The sequence below is a fragment of the Oncorhynchus mykiss genome, chromosome 19 (genome assembly GCF_013265735.2).
Source record: "Oncorhynchus mykiss isolate Arlee chromosome 19, USDA_OmykA_1.1, whole genome shotgun sequence".
In the NCBI taxonomy this organism is placed as follows: domain Eukaryota; kingdom Metazoa; phylum Chordata; class Actinopteri; order Salmoniformes; family Salmonidae; genus Oncorhynchus; species Oncorhynchus mykiss.
Window position 1 is genome coordinate 37,789,074 of NC_048583.1, and position 20,776 is coordinate 37,809,849.

Below are 20,776 nucleotides of genomic sequence, written 5' to 3' on the forward strand. Positions count from 1 at the left end.
AGTACAGGGCACTGGCCAATTATATGCATGGCTGCCTTTTACAACAGCCACTACAGAGACTTTGTATAGGACTTTGTTTTTCTTTTTATCCTCCCTACATTTTCAATGCTGTCAATTTATTTTAACCCATTGCACACCTCACAGATGATGCTCTGGTACCACCAAACAACAGCCGAAAAGTTGAAATGCAAAGAGGAAATGTACCTTTGGTTCAACTTTGGTCATGATGGCTGAGAGGTTGCCCTTGTGTATCTAACTATCCAATCACCTCATTGTTATCCTCTGCGCCGTTGTCCCCTAAGAGCATCAGCTCAACACAAGCTGTGAAACATTAACCACCATGACTTTCAAACATTTAGAAAGTAACTACATCTCTCAGCAGAGAAGAGACATCCAATCTAGAGTTTGTCTGGTTCCAAACGCCTCCGTCAGATGCATCCTCTGCTACATGTTAAGAGTTTGGAACCAGCCGACCCCACTTGTTGTTGTTACTGTAAGTCAAACATGGGCATTGGTGAGCACTCCAAAGCTACAGGACATGAGGGAAAGGGGGATACCTAGTCAGTTGTCCAACAATGTATTCACCTAAAATGTGTCTTCCGCATTTAAACCAACCCCTCTAAAATCAGAGGTGCGGCAGGCTGCCTTAAATCGACATCCACGTCTTCGGCGCCCAGGGAACAGTTGCTGCCTTGCACAGGGGCAGAACGACAGTTTTCCCTTGTCAGCTCGGGGATTCGGCCAAAACGCTCTAACCACTAGGCTATCTGCCGCCCCAGGAGCTTGTTTACTGGTCTCATGGAGAAGATTTTGAACATATTCTTCTTTGGCCTTGAGCCAAGCTGTTAAAAGCCTCACTCAGACTTGGGTATACGTATACAATTCATTTTTGTGGCATCTACAAGAAAACATGCATGGCATCAGGAATTCCACATTTTGTAAACATAAGCTTATTAGCTCTGATCCATTACACCACACAAGTACACACCATTGACACACTAACTCAAATATATAGCAGTATGCCATCTCCAGATCATTTGTCTGATGCATAGATATTCAATAAAAGTCTGTCCCATTATAGATTTAAAATCTTGGAGGGAACTCAAAGCACTAACTCCTTGTCCAAATATCCCCCCTTCCACCTCTCCCCTCTCCTCTGTTCCCCTCCAGTGTGAGAAGAGACCCTCACAGGCTCTGTGCAGCCTTAAATCAGGAGCTGAGGAGAGGTAGCAGCCAAAGGGCAAGGTGGGGAGGAGAGAGGAATGTAAAAAGAAAAAATCTAAATAACACACCACCTCCTCTTCTCCTCAACTATCAGAGTTCCAGTCATAAAGAGATGGGGATCCCTACTGCTAAACAAAAACATGTTACTTCTACACAGCCAAAGAAATGACCACAGTAAAGTCACTGGGCTGCAAAGTGGCAAGAGCTGTAATGGAGGAGTTTATATACATGCCAAACTAACCCGGATTCAGATGACCATTCTACCCATTCTAGATTACGGAGACATCATTTATAGATCGGCAGATAAGGGTGCTCTCAAGTGGCTAGATGTTTTTTTACCATTCGGCCATCAGATTTCCCACCAATGCTCTTTACAGGACATATCACTGTACTCTATACTCCTATGTAAACTGGTTCTCTCTGTATTCTCGTCACAACACCTACTGGTTGATGCTTATTTATAAAACCCTCTTAAGTCTCACTCCCCATCCAACACCCATTCTGCCAGTCACATTCTGTTAAAGGTCCCCAAAGCACACACATCCCTGGATCACTCCTCTTTTCAGTTCGCTGCAGCTAGCGACTGGAAAAAAACTGCAACAAACACTCAAACTGGACAGTTTTATCTCAATCTCTTCATTCAAAGACTCAATCATGGACAGTCTTATTGAGAGTTGTGGCTGCTTTGTGTGATGAATTGTTGTCTCTTCTTGCCCCTTGTGACATTTTGGTAATGGAGTGTATAAACGTGACATGGAATTTTGTCACAGAAAATAGTAGGTTTGCAGTATGGATCAGATGAAATGGAGGTCATTGCCACTAAATAAATTCATAGGGAAGTTTTAGGTGTGCCACAGAATGTTATATCCCATCAAGTTGTGCAACTGTTCAAAAAAAGTTTGGCAACCACTGGTGCATACAAATCTAACTACAGACCCAGTTACTGGCATTGGCACACACTAAGCTTGGGCGGTATCCAGATTTTCATATCATACTGTCCTTCACTCATCCCAGGATTTACGGTATTACCGGTATAGCACACAAGGGGGTACTAAAAACACAAGAAAAGGCCTTTATTACCAGAACGCTAACAGAATTAGCATAAAATAGTGAAATCACATCGACGCTGTTCTAAAAAAAATAAAGCTACAAACAAACTAATTGCAGACAGGCAACTCCAGCTCATGAAGTTATCCAAGCATAGCTAGTAGCTACCCAATGTCATTTTCAGTGAGTGTGGACATTTACAAGCGAAAGGGAATGAGATTTTTTTTTTTTAAAGGAACAAAGTTGTGATTAATGTTTTTCCAAAGGAAGAGCAGCACGCATACACTGAGCAGAGGGGAGAAGAATGGAGGAAAAAAACACTAATAGGAAGCACAGGAAAAAAAATAACTCATCCAGAGCTCTTTGACTTCGAGCAGAAAGCCATAAGATATGTGATGTTAGTAGTGAATTACATATAAGTGTAACTTCATCACTTCATGTGCACCGCACAACGGAGACTCTCCAATAGTTATAGAACACTATATAGACTCACCGGCTCCTGCTTCCTCCCGTTGTGCTATTTACGAACACGTGACTGTTCTGGGGAACTACACTAAGCTTCACAATGTGACAGGTGAAATGAAGAACGCAATATGCTTCATCCAACATATTGCACAAGTTGACTGCAGGTTTTAACTTAAGAAAGTAGCTACAAATATTCAAATCTATTGAAAAACTTCAAAGAAATAGTTTTGAAGGTATTTACAATGTTGAGAAACCATCCTATGGCTTTTTCCAAATACCCCAGTATACGGTATACCGCACAAGCCTAGCTTGCACACACACATTCGCAGACAGGCACATACAGTCCTACACACAGATACCATCCTGCTGATGTGGCTGAGGGAGTCCTGCACTCTCTCCACTCTAAATACTGAAAGCAAAGTGCCGCATCAATCTGCAGCGGCTTACTGCATCATCAGCCTTGAGAAGAATACAGAACATTCCTCAAAACCAACACCAGACCAACCAAGTCGCACCTCCACAAACACTTATTTGTCAAGACTGAGAACATTGTGACTTCATTTCAAGCTAAACACTCAGGAACTTTTTTCAAATCCTGGCAAAGAAATGTAAATCCAACTTTGACTTTCTCGTCACGACTACTTTCATGAGGTAAGATGCCTGAAAACACTTTCATACAGCAACGACCTGGGGGAGAGTTGCAGAGGAGAGAGGAGAAGTACAATGATCCAATATTTCTTAAGTTAACTATATGCGACTTTGAAGTGCTGAGAGATTCCGTGTAACCTTTCCCTGATGGATACCTGCCTTTAAAAGCACTGTCATCCATCTTGTAGCGCAGATGGTGTCAATGCTTTCCATCTCTCTCTCTAAATAAATATGCATCCATCCTCGTTCCATCTGGACCGTGTGGGTTACACTGACCTCTCTGCAAAACCACATGTGAATACATAATCATGGTGGGGAGGATTTCTGCTGTGATTCAGACTTGATAACTAAGTTCAGACAGCTTTCTTGACTTACCTATTCACTACAGCTAAGAAGCTTAGTCTACAAATATGCCTGTGGGGCTACACACCAATCCATCTCCCTACATAATAAATAATCTATGAAGGTGAAGGGGGAGGCGGCTAGCTAACGTTCATAAAATCAGTGACAGATTGGTCCCAATTCAAGTTTGAGATCAATTCTTTCATGTTTGTCAGGCCTTCTGTGCTTGGTGGAGTATGTCTCAGGGTCACATATACCTACAGGGGGATGGGCTGCTGGAATGTCGACACACACAGAGAGAGACACACACGCACACAGATACCCTTTACACATGCAACCATGGTCATCCACACCAGGGTGAACACACAAGCACATCATGCATACAAAAGCACACAAACGTACACCTGCATAAGCACTTAGCATACACACACACACACACACTTGTTAGTGTGACATGGCAGGGTCTTGCTGTGTATTGATCAGACAGGAACAGCTCCATATCACAGCCTGTTCCTCATTTCCTGCTCTAAACTCCATTAAGCCCTGACCAGCCTCCGACACACAGACAGACAAACGGGCAAACGATACAAGAACATCCAAAACTGCAAAGGTGCTGGTTTACCCTTTGTTTATACTGTACTTTGTCAATATAGACTTCAACACTTGTTTAGCTGTCCTGCCCAGTGTAAAAGCCCTTAGATTCAGTACTGGAGAGAGACAAACATGGGAACACAGCGATCAAAGTCTGATCCCACTGACTTGGCCCTGCCTGGGTTCCTGGCACTGCGCCAGCACTTTCCTTCTCTCTCATACAGAGTACAAAGCCCTGATGCACTATCCTTTAGGTGTGTGTGTGTGTGTTTGTGTGAGTGACAGAGACTGAGATCAATGTCCTTTTATACAAGCTTATAGAGCACACACACAGCATCAACAGCATCCACTGTACCACTGTTTATGTCCCAACTTCCTTCCAATGTCTGACTACATTTCCACCAATTCAACCCCATTTTATAAAAAGCAGTGCAAGAGTTTCCAGACATTAATCCAACAGTGTATACATTACACCCTGTTTAATACATTCCTATAACACTGACAGTGCAGCGATAGTACATTTTAATAGCCAGCCCATTGATTTTAGGAAAATAATGCTCCAGGAAATGCCCTGTAGTGGAGTCATTTAAGTAACACTATTCTACTTGATGATCCCAGAGTACACTGACTCACTTGCTAGTTATGGCCCTCCTGGCCAAACAGTCAAGTCAGCGAGCGTTCGTGTGGTTCCTGCCGAGACAGAAGTGAAAGACAACAAGGAAAAGTGCAGTCGCAGCATCTTGTCCAGGCCTATAGGGTTCAGTGAAGAATGCACCGACCGCACATCTCCCTGAGAACAACAGAACATCCATCCAATTCACACCCACTAAACTCCCACTCAGTGAACAAAACACACACCTTTAAACTTTTAGCTTTCTTGTTGCTAGAAGTCAATTGTACAAAATCATGGCCTTGAGCATGAATTGATTTAAGATCAACGCTGTAAAGAACACCTTGTCAAGACCAACATTGGCAGTAATTTAATTTCACTGTGCATTGAGCACCAATAAATTAAAATCAGGCTACTTGGTGACATTTATTCAATAACGGTTATGTGTCATGATAAAGTGCATTGTATGCAAACGTAACGAGACCATTCATGACAATGTTCTGAGAGACCTCTCGCATAGTCTGAATGAAAGGATGCTCTACTCTCTGCTTGAGTAAAGACATGCGGTAGGGCACTATACCAGTAATGGACTGACTGGACCGATCTGAACGGCATCCATCTTGCCTGGGGTCACTGGCTGTAGCGGTACACTACGTTCAGTGGCCAGAGAAAGTGAAGTACAGTAGAGCGCTCTGGGCTCACTGATCCTAGGTCAGTATGGTGGCCATGTCAACACAGTAGCCTTACTGTACCAAAGGCGTGTCAATAGCTTCTTACATAATAAAAGTGCCTCTGTATTTCGATGGGCCTCACTGTCTACTGTTCTGTACCACTGGAGCAGCAGTCATGGGATTGTCAACTCATCCTTGAGGTTTTCCCATACACACAAGCACGTACAGAAGTATGGCTGTCAATGACAACAACAAAAAAAAATCATAAATGGTGGTCGACCAAGAGTCAGCTGTTCTTTCGATTGGTAGTCATTTTCAACAACATAAAAATCCGGCCGTTGAAATCAGGTTCATTCTCAGTTCTGAATGAAAGTTGAAAACAAGTAATTTATAGAGGTCAAAGTTTGGACCAAATCAAGACCAGACAAAATCTAAACCAAACATAAACATTGATCATTGGTTCAGATTTGGTCTGGACCAATGTCCGTGGAAGTGACAGCCAAAAGGCATCGGCCCGTGCTTACTGTGCTTACACAATGGAATTTTATGAATGCCCATCCACGTGGTAACCCTACTGTTTGTAAAACAGGCCATTGCACTGGCTTAATTAGTCCTGATACTGGTGACTAATAAAGTTGGCTATTTAAGCACTGAATATCAGCTACCCAACCTTATCAGGAGTTATCATGAGTCTATTTGCAATGTGTTTACACAGCTGGAAAAGCAGAAGTATTTTATTTTTCGCTATGAGCTTGTCATTTTTTTTTTTTTTTACAGATACCAACATGAAACCACTGATCAGGACAATGGGGTAAAACTCCTTCTCCAATCCATAAAGTCCATTTGGGCTATTTGATTGGAGAAACCTGCATTATGTAAAAAAAATGTCTGTCTCATTACATTGTCATACATTTTACCTCCAGCCTTTACCTCCAGCATGTCGATTATAGAAAAGGCCACACTCTTTCCATCTATCCTATATCTGCTACTTGAGTTATGTTAGTTTATTTTATTGACTGAACGTTGGTGGAGCGCCAATCTGAAGTCGTAGATTGCCGAGTATCAACTGCAAGATAAAGAATGGTTGGCTGATTTTGCCTCCACCGTGGACATCATGGCCCCCATGAATGAACTGATCAGCCTCATCAGCCTTGTCAAAACCTTCAAGGGAAAATTAATCCTCCTGACCAGCCAAGTAGAAGCCAACAAGCTCACCCACCTTCCGACACTACTAGTCTGTTCCCTATCAGGTGACCAGCGGGAGAAGTATACGTCGCTGCTGCGTGCTTTGAACAGTGAGTTTCCTCGTCTTTTTGAGGATTTCAAAGTCTTGGAAAATGACCAGCTGTTGGTTCTCTCCTTTCACCTTCAATGTGGACAACGCTCCCACTGACCTGCAACTTCAGCTTATCGATCGTCAGTCTGATGCAGTGAATGGAGAACTATTTAAAACAATGTCACTGACGAGGTTCTATGCATCTCTTGATGAAAAAAAATGCCCAGAAGATGTTTGTACTGTTTGGGTCAACCTATGTATGTGAACAGACATGTTCAGTGATGAAATATAACAAGTCAAGGCACAGTTCATCTCTTTTCTGACTCACCACTCAGCAATCCTGCTCATAGCGACGTCAGAAACTATACCCGACTTCACCGCTCTAGTCAATGCCCATCAGAGACTTCACTCCTCACACTGAGTAGTTTAAATGTAATGTTGCGCTCTCTTGGTGTTTTTGTTCATACCCAATAACAAGAGTTCCGTCCGTGGTGCTGAATGCACAGTGTACATTTCCCTCCGTGTAGTTCATTGCATGTTTAATAATGAAATTACCAACAAATCAGAACATGGTGTGGTTTATATATGTGCATGTTAAAAAAGTAAAATAAGTAGCATATCTGGATGTGATTTACAGTAGATATATCTGTCAACACAGTCATACACATGATGTATAGTCCCGTAATATGATCCTGGCACCCGATGTCAAAAATATATTCTTATGTGGCCCTCCATGGAAAATAATTGCCTAGTCGGTAGTGAATGTGTACAGCTCCTACAAGCTGATGAGCCATATAGAGGGACAGGATCTGTGCTGCTCCACAAAGCACAACCCTTACAAGATGTAGTAGTAGACCTAGCTGCATGTACAAGGAACCCAGAATGGAATTGTGAATGTGCATCCATTCACATTATAGCAGTCAGTGAGACAAACGGAGGATTCTTCTTCCCCATCCAACAAATTCCACCAACAGTCTTTGCATCACAAATTTACAGTGATATTTAAAGCGACGCTATAGAGGTTTTTTTTTGTTGTAGTTTTGAAAGTAGTGTTCACAAGCCAAAATGTCTTATTTCTTCCACTCGATGTTGGAACATTGCTGAGGGGATTTGCATCCATTTAGCCACAAGAGCATTAGTGAGGTTGGGCACTGATGTTGGGCGATTCATTCCGAGGGTGTTCAATGGGGTTGAGGTCAGGGCTCTGTACAGGCCAGTCAAGTTCTTACACACCGATCTCGACAAACCATTTCTGTATGGACCTCGCGTTGTGCACAGGGGCATAGTCATGCTAAAACGGGAAAGGGCTTTACCCAAACTCCAGCCCCAGACCATTATTCCTCCTCCGCCAAACTTTACAGTTGGCACTATGCATTCGGGCAGGTAGCGTTCTCCTGGCATCCACCAAACCCAGATTCGTCCGTCGGACTGCCAGATGGTTAAGTGTGATTCATCACTCAAGAGAACGTGTTTCCACTGCTCTAGAGTCCAACTGTGGCGAGCTTTACACCACTCCAGCTGACACTTGGCATTGCTCATGGTGATCTTAGGCTTGTGCGCGGCTGCTTGGCCAGTTCTTGTGCTGACGTTGCTTCCAGAGGAATTTTGGAACGCGGTAGTGAGTGTTGCAACTGAGGACAGACGATTTTCAGCAATCAGCGGCCCCGTTCTGTGAGCTTGTGTGGCCTACCACTTCGCGGCTCAGCCATTGTTGCTCCTAGACGTTTCCACTTCACAATAACAGCACTTACAGTTGACCAGGACAGCTCTAGCAGAGCAGAAATGTGACTGACTTGTTGTAAAGGTGGCATCTTATGACAGTGCCACGTTGAAAGTCACTGACCTCTTCAGTAAGTCCATTCTACTGCCAATGTTTTCCTATGGAGATTGCATGGCTGCATATATCAATATTTATTTTTCTTCTTGCAATTCGTATATGTTACAAATCCACTTCGTACAACACGTTACGAATTTATAGGTGCTTTAAGATCTAAGAAAAAGGTGCCCAAGAATTTAAAAAATAATAATAATCTGACCAATAGGGAAATGGTGAAGAGGAGTGCTGTACAGTACTACAGACATCAGGGTAAAAAGACTGTCAACTGTCATATTACACCATGTTGTAATTACTTACTGGAAGACTACATTGAGTCTTGACGCAGTGGCACCAGCGAGGTAGTTTTGGCCTTCAAGGTTAAGGTTAACAGCAGTAAATAGGCTCTTCAGAGAGCGTATTAGAAGGTGAATTGAAGGGGACGTGTGTTGTAATGTGGCTGTGGTCTCTCTAGCATGTTACCTCAAGTCCAGGCTGATAACACTGACAGTGAGGATAATCACTCTGGGCACACATTGGATCAGATGCAGTACAGCCCCCTCTAGTCGGTCCACCAACACACACACCCATACAAATAAACAAACACACACACTCATACCACTGCCATCAAGAAACCTGTCAATAGCAGGGACATTATAGCCACATGCCACAGACAATGCTACAGGGAAACCTGTCAGTCTGGAGTAGTCATCAGCACAGGAGCCCCAGGACTCACAGATATGAAGAGAGGAAAGGAACACAAGACTGTAAAGAGAGGAACGGCAAAACGAGAGAAAAAAAACTAGGAAAGGATAGGAGGTAAAAAGAGGAAAGACAAATGAAAAAGGTGAAAAATGAGGGTTGTAGTACCTGAGAGGCAGATGAAGGTCATGTAGTCTCCCTGTCCTCCAGTAGCCAGGAAGGGGATCTTCTTCTTGGTCCTCCTCTTCACCTGCACGGCTGCAAGCATCTTCTCATCGTGGGGCGTGAACACCGCCTTGTTGATGGCTGACTTGGCACTCATCTTGGGGGAGGGGGAGAGTCGCAGAGAGAGAGGGTAGATGGAGAGGAGTTCGTCAGCTCTCCTCTGTGGATGGAAAGAGATAAGATCATTGGTGAGTGTTACTTTGGTGGAAGGGGTTGGGTTATAGGGTTTAATATTTTTCCAGTATTTTACAAATGTTGCATCCTGAGAATAAACCTCTTTTCTCCCGGGTAGCCCGGTATTTCCTGCCAAAACCAGAAGTGTAATTCAAAACGATATGAAGCATATAATTTTATTTTTTTTAAATCAAGCCTGATGCTTCCTGAGCCTGATAAGCTATACATTATATACAGTGGGGCAAAAAAAAGTATTTAGTCAGCCACCAATTGTGCAAGTCCTCCCACTTAAAAAGATGAGGCCTGTAATTTTCACCACAGGTACACTTCAACTATGACAGACAAAATGAGAAGAAAAAAAATCCAGAAAATCACATTGTAGGATTTTTAATGAATTTATTTGCAAATTATGGTGGAAAATAAGTATTTGGTCAAAAACTAAAGTTTCTCAATACTTTGTTATATACCCTTTGTTGGCAATGACAGAGGTCAAACGTTTTCTGTAAGTCTTCACAAGGTTTTCACACGGTTGCTGGTATTTTGGCCAATTCCTCCATGCAAATCTCCTCTAGAGCAGTGATGTTTTGGGGCTGTTGCTGGACAACACGGACTTTCAACTCCCTCCAAAGATTTTCTATGGGGTTGAGATCTGGAGACTGGCTAGGCCACTCCAGGACCTTGTTATTCTTCTTAGGAAGCCACTCCTTTGTTGCCCAGGTGGTGTGTTTGGGATCATTGTCATGCTGAAAGACCCAGCCACATTTCGTCTTCAATGCCCTTGCTGATGGACGGAGGTTTTCACTCAAAATCTCACGATACATGGCCCCATTCATTCTTTCCTTTACACGGATCAGTCGTCCTGGTCCCTTTGCAGAAAAACAGCCCCAAAGCATGATGTTTCCACCCCCATGCTTCACAGTAGGCATGCTGTTCATTGGATGCAACTCAGCATTCTTTGTCCTCCAAACACGACGAGTTGAGTTTTTACCAAAAAGTTATATTTTGGTTTCATCTGACCATATGACACTCTCCCAATCTTCTTCTGGATCATCCAAATGCTCTCTAGCAAACTTCAGACGGGCCTGGACATGTACTGGCTTAAGCAGGGGGACATGTCTGGCACTGCAGGATTTGAGTCCCTGGCGGCGTAGTGTGTTACTGATGGTAGGCTTTGTTACTTTGGTCCCAGCTCTCTGCAGGTCATTCACTAGGTCCCCCCGTGTGGTTCTGGGATCTTTGCTCATCGTTCTTGTGATAATTGACCCCACGGGGTGAGATTTTGCGTGGAGCCCCAGATCGAGGCAGATTATCAGTGGTCTTGTATGTCTTCCATTTCCTAATAATTGCTTCCACAGTTGATTTACTCAAACCAAGCTGCTTACCTATTGCAGATTCAGTCTTTCCAGCCTGGTGCAGGTCTACAATTTTGTTTCTAGTGTCCTTTGACAGCTCTTTGGTCTTGGCCATAGTGGAGTTTGGAGTGTGACTGTTTGAGGTTGTAGACAGGTGTCTTTTATACTGATAACAAGTTCAAACAGGTGCCATTAATACAGGTAACAAGAGGAGGACAGAGGAGCCTCTTAAAGAAGAAGTTACAGGTCTGTGAGAGACAGAAATCTTGCTTGTTTGTAGGTGACCAAATACTTATTTTCTACCATAATTTTCAAGTAAATTCATAAAAAATACTACAATGTGATTTTCTGGATTTTTTCTCTCATTTTGTCTGTCATAGTTGAAGTGTACCTATGATGAAAATTACAGGCCTCTCATCTTTTTAAGTAGGAGAACTTGCACAATTGGTGGCTGACTAAATACTTTTTTGCCCCACTGTACATTTTATGAACCCAAGCCCCCAAAAAACTAAATGATTGTGTCATTATCCAATACATATGATTTATAGGCTTTATAGGATTTATAGGCCAGATATGCTTTACGCACGTCATAAAAACATAAAAGCCCATAGATGTAGCTAGCTATATGCTCTCTTGGGTAAATAAATTAAACAAGCTCCAGTAGGCTAATCTTTTTGAGTGTGAACTGTATTACATGGACTGGAATTATGCACCTCCTTCAACTCATGATGAAGCTGGGACAGAACTTTCTGGTGCATCACATGTGGATTCTGGTGCATTACATACAGCCTACAAAGTTAGAAGTATAGGCTAGAGCATGGGTGTCAAACTCTGGCCCGTGGGCCAAATTTGGCCCGCGGGGTAATTATATTTGGCCCGCGAGACAATACCAAATTACTACTAGAGCTGGCCCGCCGGTATTATACAGCGCATTCACCACTAATACTACGAATCCCATAATGCTCTGCTGTTTTCGCGCGCCAATCAGGACAGGACCCAGAAACGCTCTCTCCTCTGTGACAGTAGTCATAGCAACATAGACGCTACAACTGTCAGCGAGCTAACCCTTCCCAAAAATGGCGAAAAGAAAGGCAGAAAACAGGAGCTTTCTGGACAAGTGGGAGGCAGAATATCTGTTTACATATGTAAAAGACAAACCTGTTTGTCTTGTTTGTGGAGTCAACGTGGCTGTAAGTAAGGAGTACAACATTAGACGACACTATGAAACGAAACACCATGACAAATACAAGGACCTGGACATGACTCAAAGGAGCCAGAAAGTAGAGGAGATGAAAATAAGTTTGGTTTCACAACAGAATATGTTTAAAAAAGTCACATCACAAAGCGAGGCTGCTGTAAAGGCTAGTTATATAGTGGCAGCAGAGATCGCAAAATCAGCCCGGCCCTTTAATGAGGGAGAGTTCATGAAAAAGTGCATGATGAAGGTTTGTGACCTCGTATGCCCAGAGAAAAAACAAGCATTTTCAAACATGAGCCTGAGCAGGAACACAGTAGCTGATCGCACATGTGATCTTGCCACCAATCTGTATGACCAGCTGATGGAAAAGGGAAAAGATTTTGTTGCGTTCTCCCTCGCTGTGGATGAGAGCTGCGACGCATCTGATACTGCTCAGCTGTCAGTCTTCATCCGTGGAGTGGACTCAAATCTGTGTGTTACGGAGGAGCTATTAGGATTCAAATCAATGCATGGCACAACCACAGGAAAGGAAATCTTTGAGGAGGTTTCCAAATGTGTAACTGAAATAAAGCTGCCGTGGGATAAACTCGTTGGATTAACGACAGATGGTGCGCCAGCGATGTGGGGTAAAAAGAGTGGACTGGTGGGCATGGTTCGGGAGAAGATGCGGGAAGAGAACTGTGCAGGTGAGCTAACTGTTTACCACTGCATCATACATCAGGAAGCACTGTGTGCCAAAGCCCTAAAGATGGAACATGTTATGACCACAGTAACACAGGTAGTTAACTTTATAAGAGCCAAAGGTCTAAATCACCGCCAGTTTAAATCTTTTCTGGAGGAGTGTGGTTCGGAATACGCAGACGTGCCATATCACACAGAGGTGAGATGGCTAAGCAGAGGAAAAGTACTGAACAGATGTTTCGAGCTGCGTGAGGAAATATGTCAATCCTGGAAACCAAAGGGAAGGATACAGCAGAGCTCCGGGAGCAAAAGTTCCTGTGTGAGCTGGCCTTTCTCTGTGACATCTCGAGCCATCTCGATGCGCTGAACCTGCAGCTTCAGGGGCGGGGGCGCATCATCACAGACATGTACGCTGCAGTGAGGGCCTTCAAAACTAAACTGTGCCTGTGGGAGAATCAGATGCTGCAAGGAAACCCTTGCCATTTTCCCTGCTGCCAATCCATAAAAGCGCAGATCTCTACCGCCGTGTTCCCATGCGCACAGTTTGCTGAAAAACTCAGTGTTCTCGCCGCTGAGTTTAGCCGGCGATTTGCAGACTTCGATGCCCAGAAATGCAAGTTTGAACTGCTTAGTAATCCCTTCGCAGTTGATGTGGAAAATGCACCAACCAACATCCAAATGGAGCTGATTGAACTCCAGTGCAACGACACGCTGAAGTCAAAGTATGATGCTGTGGGCGCCGCACAGTTTCCACGGTTCATCCCTGACACAATGCCTCAGCTCCGCACCCAAGCTGCTCAGATGCTCTCCATGTTCGGCAGCACTTATCTATGCGAGCAACTTTTCTCCTCGATGAAGATGACCAAAACAACTCACAGGAGACGTCTGACTGATGAACATCTTCGCTCGATACTGAGGATTTCTTCAGCTCAGAGCTTGAGCCCAGACATTGATGAACTAGCATCCAAGAAGAGATGCCAGGTATCTGGCTTGGGCACATCAGATTAGACCAGTGTGCAATAATTAACGTTTTCTTTATGCACTTTTTCTTGCTACAAGGCATGGGCTTGAATGGTTGATTGATTTATTATCATTTTATTTGTAAAATTATTAGCCAGTGGAAAAAGTTTATTTTGGTATTTAAATCAGAAGGCTGCAAATGGAAGAGGCATACAATTTTTATTTAAATTTTATTTATTTAATAAATGAATGCCATTGATGTGTTTTTTCATTTGAAATTCGATTTTGCATGTCTCCACTATTAAATTATATATTGTATGGTAATAAGCGATGCTTGTTCCATATTCAATGTTAAAGCAAAACTTGTTTGGGTCCATATTAAAAGGTTAATTTGTTCAATGTTGGCCCGTGACTTTGTTCAGGTTTTACATTTTGGCCCACTGGGTATTTGAGTTTGACACCCCTGGGCTAGAGAATTTGATTTTAAAATATAATAGCCTCCTATTAATACAAATAGGCCCGGACTCATATACATTTTATAATATTTCCCCTAATGTTATAGCCTACCTCTTTCTATTGTTGCTTCATTCTTTCCTCACAACAGTTAAGTTACGTTGTCCTCATCTTCATTATTCTAATGACATACTTGTATAATAGGACTATAATTAGATTCAGACGGCTTTCACGAAGATTGAATTGTTATATGTCTGAATAAATAAATGCTATAGCCAACCGCCATTCTCGCTTCTTTCAAATGACCCGTGAGTTCTATTGTCGGCTGTAATTAACAGTCAGCAAACAACAGCTTACACCCCTCTTTGAATAGTCTATTGCTATGAGAAATACACACAAAAAAGTCCAGCAAACTATTCTAGTCTAGCTTTTCTTGCATGGGACCCCAAGAGCTAAGGAGCTTTTTTTAAGGAGAGAGGCCAGAGGAGCACAGGTGTATGCATATTGCACAAGAGACAGAGGCTATAAGTTAGAAGCTTATTATGCATAACCCATCATTAATTAGCTAAATAGAAGGCTGCATTGAATGTATTACCTGAAAGATGTAAGCTAGGACATCTATATATGCATATATCAATCTTGTACAGGAGTATCTATTTTTGGATGCAATTTGAATCTAATTGAGAAAGACTGCGAGAGTGCTTGCGCATGCATTGATTTAATGCAACAACATCCGAGTGACAGGCTGTTTTAAAACTCTGCAGGTGCAAAAAAATACATCTTCACATTCTTCCAGAATCTCCCATAAGTGTTCAATTGGGTTGAGATCTGGTGACTGAGTCAGTCATGGCATATGGTTGACATTATGTTCATGCTCATCAAACCATTCAGTGACCACTTGTACCCTGTGGATGGGGGCATTGTCATCTTGTTGGGGCATAGCCATTGTAGCCAAAAGAATTCCCTGCCCAGCATTTTTACAATTGACCCTAAGCACGAGAGGATGCTAATTGCTTGATTAACTCAGGAACTACACCTGTCTGGAAGCACCTGCTTTCAATATACTTTGTATCCCTCATTTACTTAAGTGTTTCCATTATTTTGGCAGTTACCTGTAGCTCTCACTTTCACATAAATCATGCATTGTCAATGCAAACTTTCTCCAGAGCATTCTATCCTATATCAATCAGTCCAGCCAATATCACAGAATTATTCTTATAATGAAGGGAGGAAGAGACACACTGGTAGAAACAATGTCTTTGTTACATGTCAGAAGAAATCACATACCCAGAAATCACATTGCGAAAGCAGTGAGATCAGTCCCGGAAGAAATAAAATAAAAATGGCCATTACATCCGACTGCTCTGTGCTTTTCCAGTCCCCAGCGTCAGAAAGACCACTCCAATCTCATTTCAGAAACATTCTGCTCCCCAAAATAAATGGCCCTATAAAAGAATGTAATGACAGAATGAGTGACCGCCTCCAATATGGAAGACAGGCCATCGTTTGTGGAGTGGTGCAAATATCGACATCTCTTAATATTACACAGGCAATGTTCCCTCCAACATCTGCTGCAAAATTGTAATGACTTCAGTTAGGAAACTTTTCAGAAACATCTCATTGCCATTGAACAGTCATCACATTTGACATTATTTGAAATACATATTTTAAATGTAACTTTGTTCACATTATAAACTGTGCTTTGCTGATCGTGTCAGAGAAAGCAGTGCTGAGGCAGTGCAAATGTGGTTACATTAATGGAGGAGGCAGTCATAAACAATAGCGTTTAATTGTGTCCAAATGCTCTCCAGGGAACTATGGAGTTTAATCATCGTCTCAGCCAGACACACACACGGAGGTGGTGCACTGGTGATACAAAAATATAACTGTCCGTCACAAAAAATGATACATGAATTAGGCGACTCAGGAGGCATAGCAACAATGCCATCGTCAATTTGGATTTCTAATAAGCAGGCCCAAAATACTTGTTTTTCACACCGCATTGAGCTTCAAATAAGTGTTTGGCAGTTGAGGAGGAGAAACAAAATAGTTTCACAGAAACATAATCCGCAGCGTTGGAAGCTTTGCCAAGACAAATTAATTGTAGGGAAAACACTAACAGCTTTTTGAAGTTTTGATGGAGCAAGAACAGTTGACTTATTAAACCAGATAAGCAAACTACTGTACATCAAGGTTAAGCTTCCAACGCTGAGGATTATGTTTCTGTGAAACTATTTGTTTCTCCTCCTCAACTGCCAAACACTTATTTCAAGCTCTGTTAGGAGAAACACTTAACACCCATGTCTCTTCATCTTCAACAGTCCAGCGAGAAAAACATTCTGGCCTTTCTTTGAGAACAATAAATACAACAGATAATATGAAACGTCAAGAGACATCGAGATTCCATCCAGAAAAGCCAGGATTGTTTACTTTCAGACATTTTGATTTCTGAATCATGAATGGTGCTGCATCTGGCGAGATTTTGTTCTAAGCATTGGCACATTCACCGTTTCTACTGCTAGGTACACCTATCCACAGGGTAACGTTAGGTCACAGTGAACACTATGGGAGAGCACAATTCAACTAGCTTAAAAACCAAACAGTAAAACAATCCAGCTCAGCAAATGGCATTTCAAAATATCAGCAGACTAGGCTCTAAACAAATTGTCTCTCAGAGTAAACATACAAGCCAAGATTTCTTCTTCAACAAAAATGTATTTCCTTGTAGTGTTTAAAACATCCAACACCTAAATCTACAGACAAGTGCATACAGCAGTGGAAGCTACCCAGATGAGGAAAGGGAGGACCATCCTCCTCAGTGAATTTCATAAAAATCTGAATAGTTAAAGGTAAAAATAAATACAACTAATGATAAAACTATACTACATATTCACGTTAACAAATAATCGATAAAAACACATTTGAAGGTATACAGTAGCCTCAACAGCACTCCCTGGGGTAGCACCACGGGGTAGCGGGAGGACAGCTAGCTTCTGTCCTCCTCTGAGTACATTGAGTGAAATGTTTGTGCTTCTAGTTCCGACAATGCAGTAACAACTACCTTATACACACACAAGTGTAAAGGGATGAAGAATATGTACATAAAGATGTATGAATGAGTGATGGTACAGAACGGCATAGGCAAGATGCAGTAGATGGTATCGAGTACAGTATATACATATGAGATGAGTAATGTTGGGTATGTATACATATAAAAGTGGCATTGTTTAAAGTGGCTACTGATACATGTATTACATAAAGATGGCAAGATGCAGTAGATGGAGGCTCATGGTTCTCACCCCCTTCCATAGACTTACACAGTAATTATGACAACTTCAGGAGGGTGCCCTCCAACCTAAGAGCTCTTGCAGCATGAACTGACATGTCTACCCAATCAAAGAGAATGAATATTGTACTGAAAGCATAACCTACAACTAGCTAGCACTGCAGTGCATGAAATGGGGTGTTTTGACTCAAGAGACAGAAAGACAAAAGTTGAACAGTTTTGAACAAATTAATTTCTTTGAAGCAAGAGCATTGTATTTTTTCACTTACACAGCTAGCAAATGCAGCTAGCTAGTTTAGCCTACTCAAATGGAGAGGGATGCCTTGTTAGCTAGCTGGCTAAGGCTACCAAACACTGGAACTCTTCCAGGTCAAGGTAAACTTTTGGTTTTATTACATTTATTGCCACCGGGGCCACAAGTGTAACTGCTTACCTGTTTGCTGTACTGCATGATTGTAGTGAGTTTACTAACACGTTAGTTCTAGTAGCTATGTTGACTATGACTAGCTAATATGGTGACAACGATGTAAGCTGTGTGTAGCGGTTATCGGTTATAGTATGAAGGTTTGGCTTGGAAAGGTTTTTCGCCTGGTCAGACAGCTGTTGTGTTGGGCACTGAAGTCCACAAGCAAAGAGAAAAGGTGAGAGGAGGAGTGTGTGTAGATGCAAGAACCTATTGATGTTACATTGAGCTGAGTGAATGAAATATGAATGACAGTCATTCAATATGCAGTAATAGAAATAAGGCCATGTAGGGGCCTCCCGAGTGGTGCATCGGTCTACGGCACTGCATCGCTGGGATGTCCTTGTCCCATCGTGCTCTAGCAACTCCTTGTGGCAGGCCGGGAGCCTGCAAGCTGACTTCAGTCGCCAGGTGTATGGTGTTTCCTCTAACACATTGGTGCGGCTGGCTTCCGCGTTAAATGAGCAGTGTGTCAAGAAGCAGTGTGGCTTGGCAGGGTCGTGTTTCGGAGGATGCATGGCTCTCGACCTTCGCCCCTACAGAGTCAGTACGGGAGTTGCAGCTTTGGGACAAGACTAACTACCGATTGGATATCACAAAATTGTGGAGAAAAATAAAATACAAATAATAACAATAATACTACCTTCAAAAAAATAAAGCCATGCTCATAAAAGTGCATTCTTTCATCACATGTGCAGTGCACTCTTCCATCACATGCACAGTTGATTCTCAAACGCTTCCACACTAATGAGATGCTATTGAGGCTAGAGGTCGACCGATTAATCAGAATGGCCGACTAATTAAGGCCGATTTCAAGTTTTCATAACAATCGGAAATCGGTATTTTTGAGCGACGATGTGCCGATTTTTTTTATATACCTTTATTTAACTAGGCAAGTCAATTAAGAACCCATTCTTATTTTCAATAACGGCCTAGGAACGATGGGTTAACTGCCTCGTTCAGGGGTAGAACGACAGATTTTCACCTTGTCAGCTCGGGGGACCCAATCTTGCAACCTTACAGTTAACTAGTCCAACGCAATAACAACCTGCCTCTCTCTCGTTGCACTCCACAAGGAGACTGCCTGTTACGCGAATGCAGTAAGCCAAGGTAAGTTGCTAGATAGCATTAAACTTATCTGACTGAGCGGTGGTAGGCAGAAGAAGGTGCGTAAACATTCATTCAAACAGCACTTTCGTGCGTTTTGCCAGCAGCTCTTCCTTGTGCGTCAAGCATTGCGCTGTTTATGACTTCAAGCCTATCAACTCCTGAGATGAGGCTGGTGTAACCGAAGTGAAATGGCTAGCTAGTTAGAAACTCTATTAGCGCGCGCTAACATCACTCGCTCTGAGCCTTCTAGTAGTTGTTCCCCTTGCTCTGCATGGTTAACGCTGCTTCGATGGTGGATGTTGTCATTGTGTTGCTGGTTCGAGCCCAGGGAGGAGCGAGGAGAGGGACGGAAGCTATACTGTTACACTGGCAATACTAAAGTGCCTATAAGAACATCCAATAGTCAAAGGTTAATGAAATACAAATGGTATAGAGGGAAATAGTCCTATAATAACTACAACCTAAAGCTTCTTACCTGGGAATATTGAAGACTCATGTTAAAAGGAACCACCAGCTTTCAAAGGTTGTCATGTTCTGAGCAAGGAACTGAAACGTTAGCACATATAGCACTTTTACTTTCTTCTCCAACACTTTGTTTTTGCATTATTTAAACCAAATTGAACATATTTCATTATTTATTTGAGGCTAAATTGATTTTATTGATGTATTATATTAAGTTAAAATAAGTGTTAATTCAGTATTGTTGTAATTGTCATTATTACAAATAAATACGTTTTTTTTTAAAATGGTATTTTTATTTATTTAATTATTAGTCGTTAAAAAAAAATGTTTTTATTAAAATCGTCCGATTAATCGGTATCGGCTTTTTTGGTCCTCCAATAATTGGTATCGGTGTTGAAAAATCATAATCAGTCAACCTCTAATTGAGGCCACACTACTACACTGTCTGAGCCAAGGACTACATGCTTTCTGGTAAGTTTTGATTACAATACTGGGTGGGGTGAATCTATTGCATATGACATACATGATTTTTTGTCAACTAGTAAATAGTAGCCTACAGCAAAGTGTGTTAAATCATTTCTAACTTGTTAATTTCTGCTAGTTAGTTTTTACCATGTGGGTTTTAGCTTGCTTGAGCCTCCTACTGAAGTGTTAATTCACCTGTTTCCATACACGTTTAATTTTAAAACATCTTACAAAATGAGTTGTTTAATCTGACTGCTTAACTAATCTTTACAAGAAAATGCCACGGGCACAATCTGATATGTGGAGACATTTCACACGGAGACATATACCACAATCTACCTCACCAAGCAGAGTGAGAAGAATAAGAGCACCACATCGAAGCTGCCCAGCAATACCAGTTGGGGTGGTGTTGTCATCATGTTTGACAGTATCCTGGAGGAAAGGAGTCTCTCCAAGAAATGGCCATATCACAGTCTGCCGATATGGACAGCCCCATCAAGAGGATCCTCCTGGATGATGTATCTTGGGAAAGAATGGTAAGCAGCGTGAAACCTATAG

General features: G+C 42.2%; 1 protein-coding gene across 7 annotated transcripts in view; it reads right to left on the reverse strand.

Annotated features, from left to right (window-relative positions):
• The window catches only part of stxbp6 (syntaxin binding protein 6 (amisyn)), a 159,829-nt gene that overhangs the window by 127,642 nt on the left and 11,411 nt on the right, over positions 1–20,776 (reverse strand). For all 7 annotated transcript variants that reach the window (XR_005037709.1, XR_005037710.1, XM_036954740.1 and 4 more), the window contains exon 2: positions 9,558–9,774. Coding sequence is in view for 5 of the 7 variants with exons in the window: in XM_036954740.1 (XP_036810635.1) it covers positions 9,558–9,711 (154 nt within the window). In the remaining 2 variants the exon portion in view is untranslated. The remainder of the gene's footprint in view (positions 1–9,557; positions 9,775–20,776) is intronic.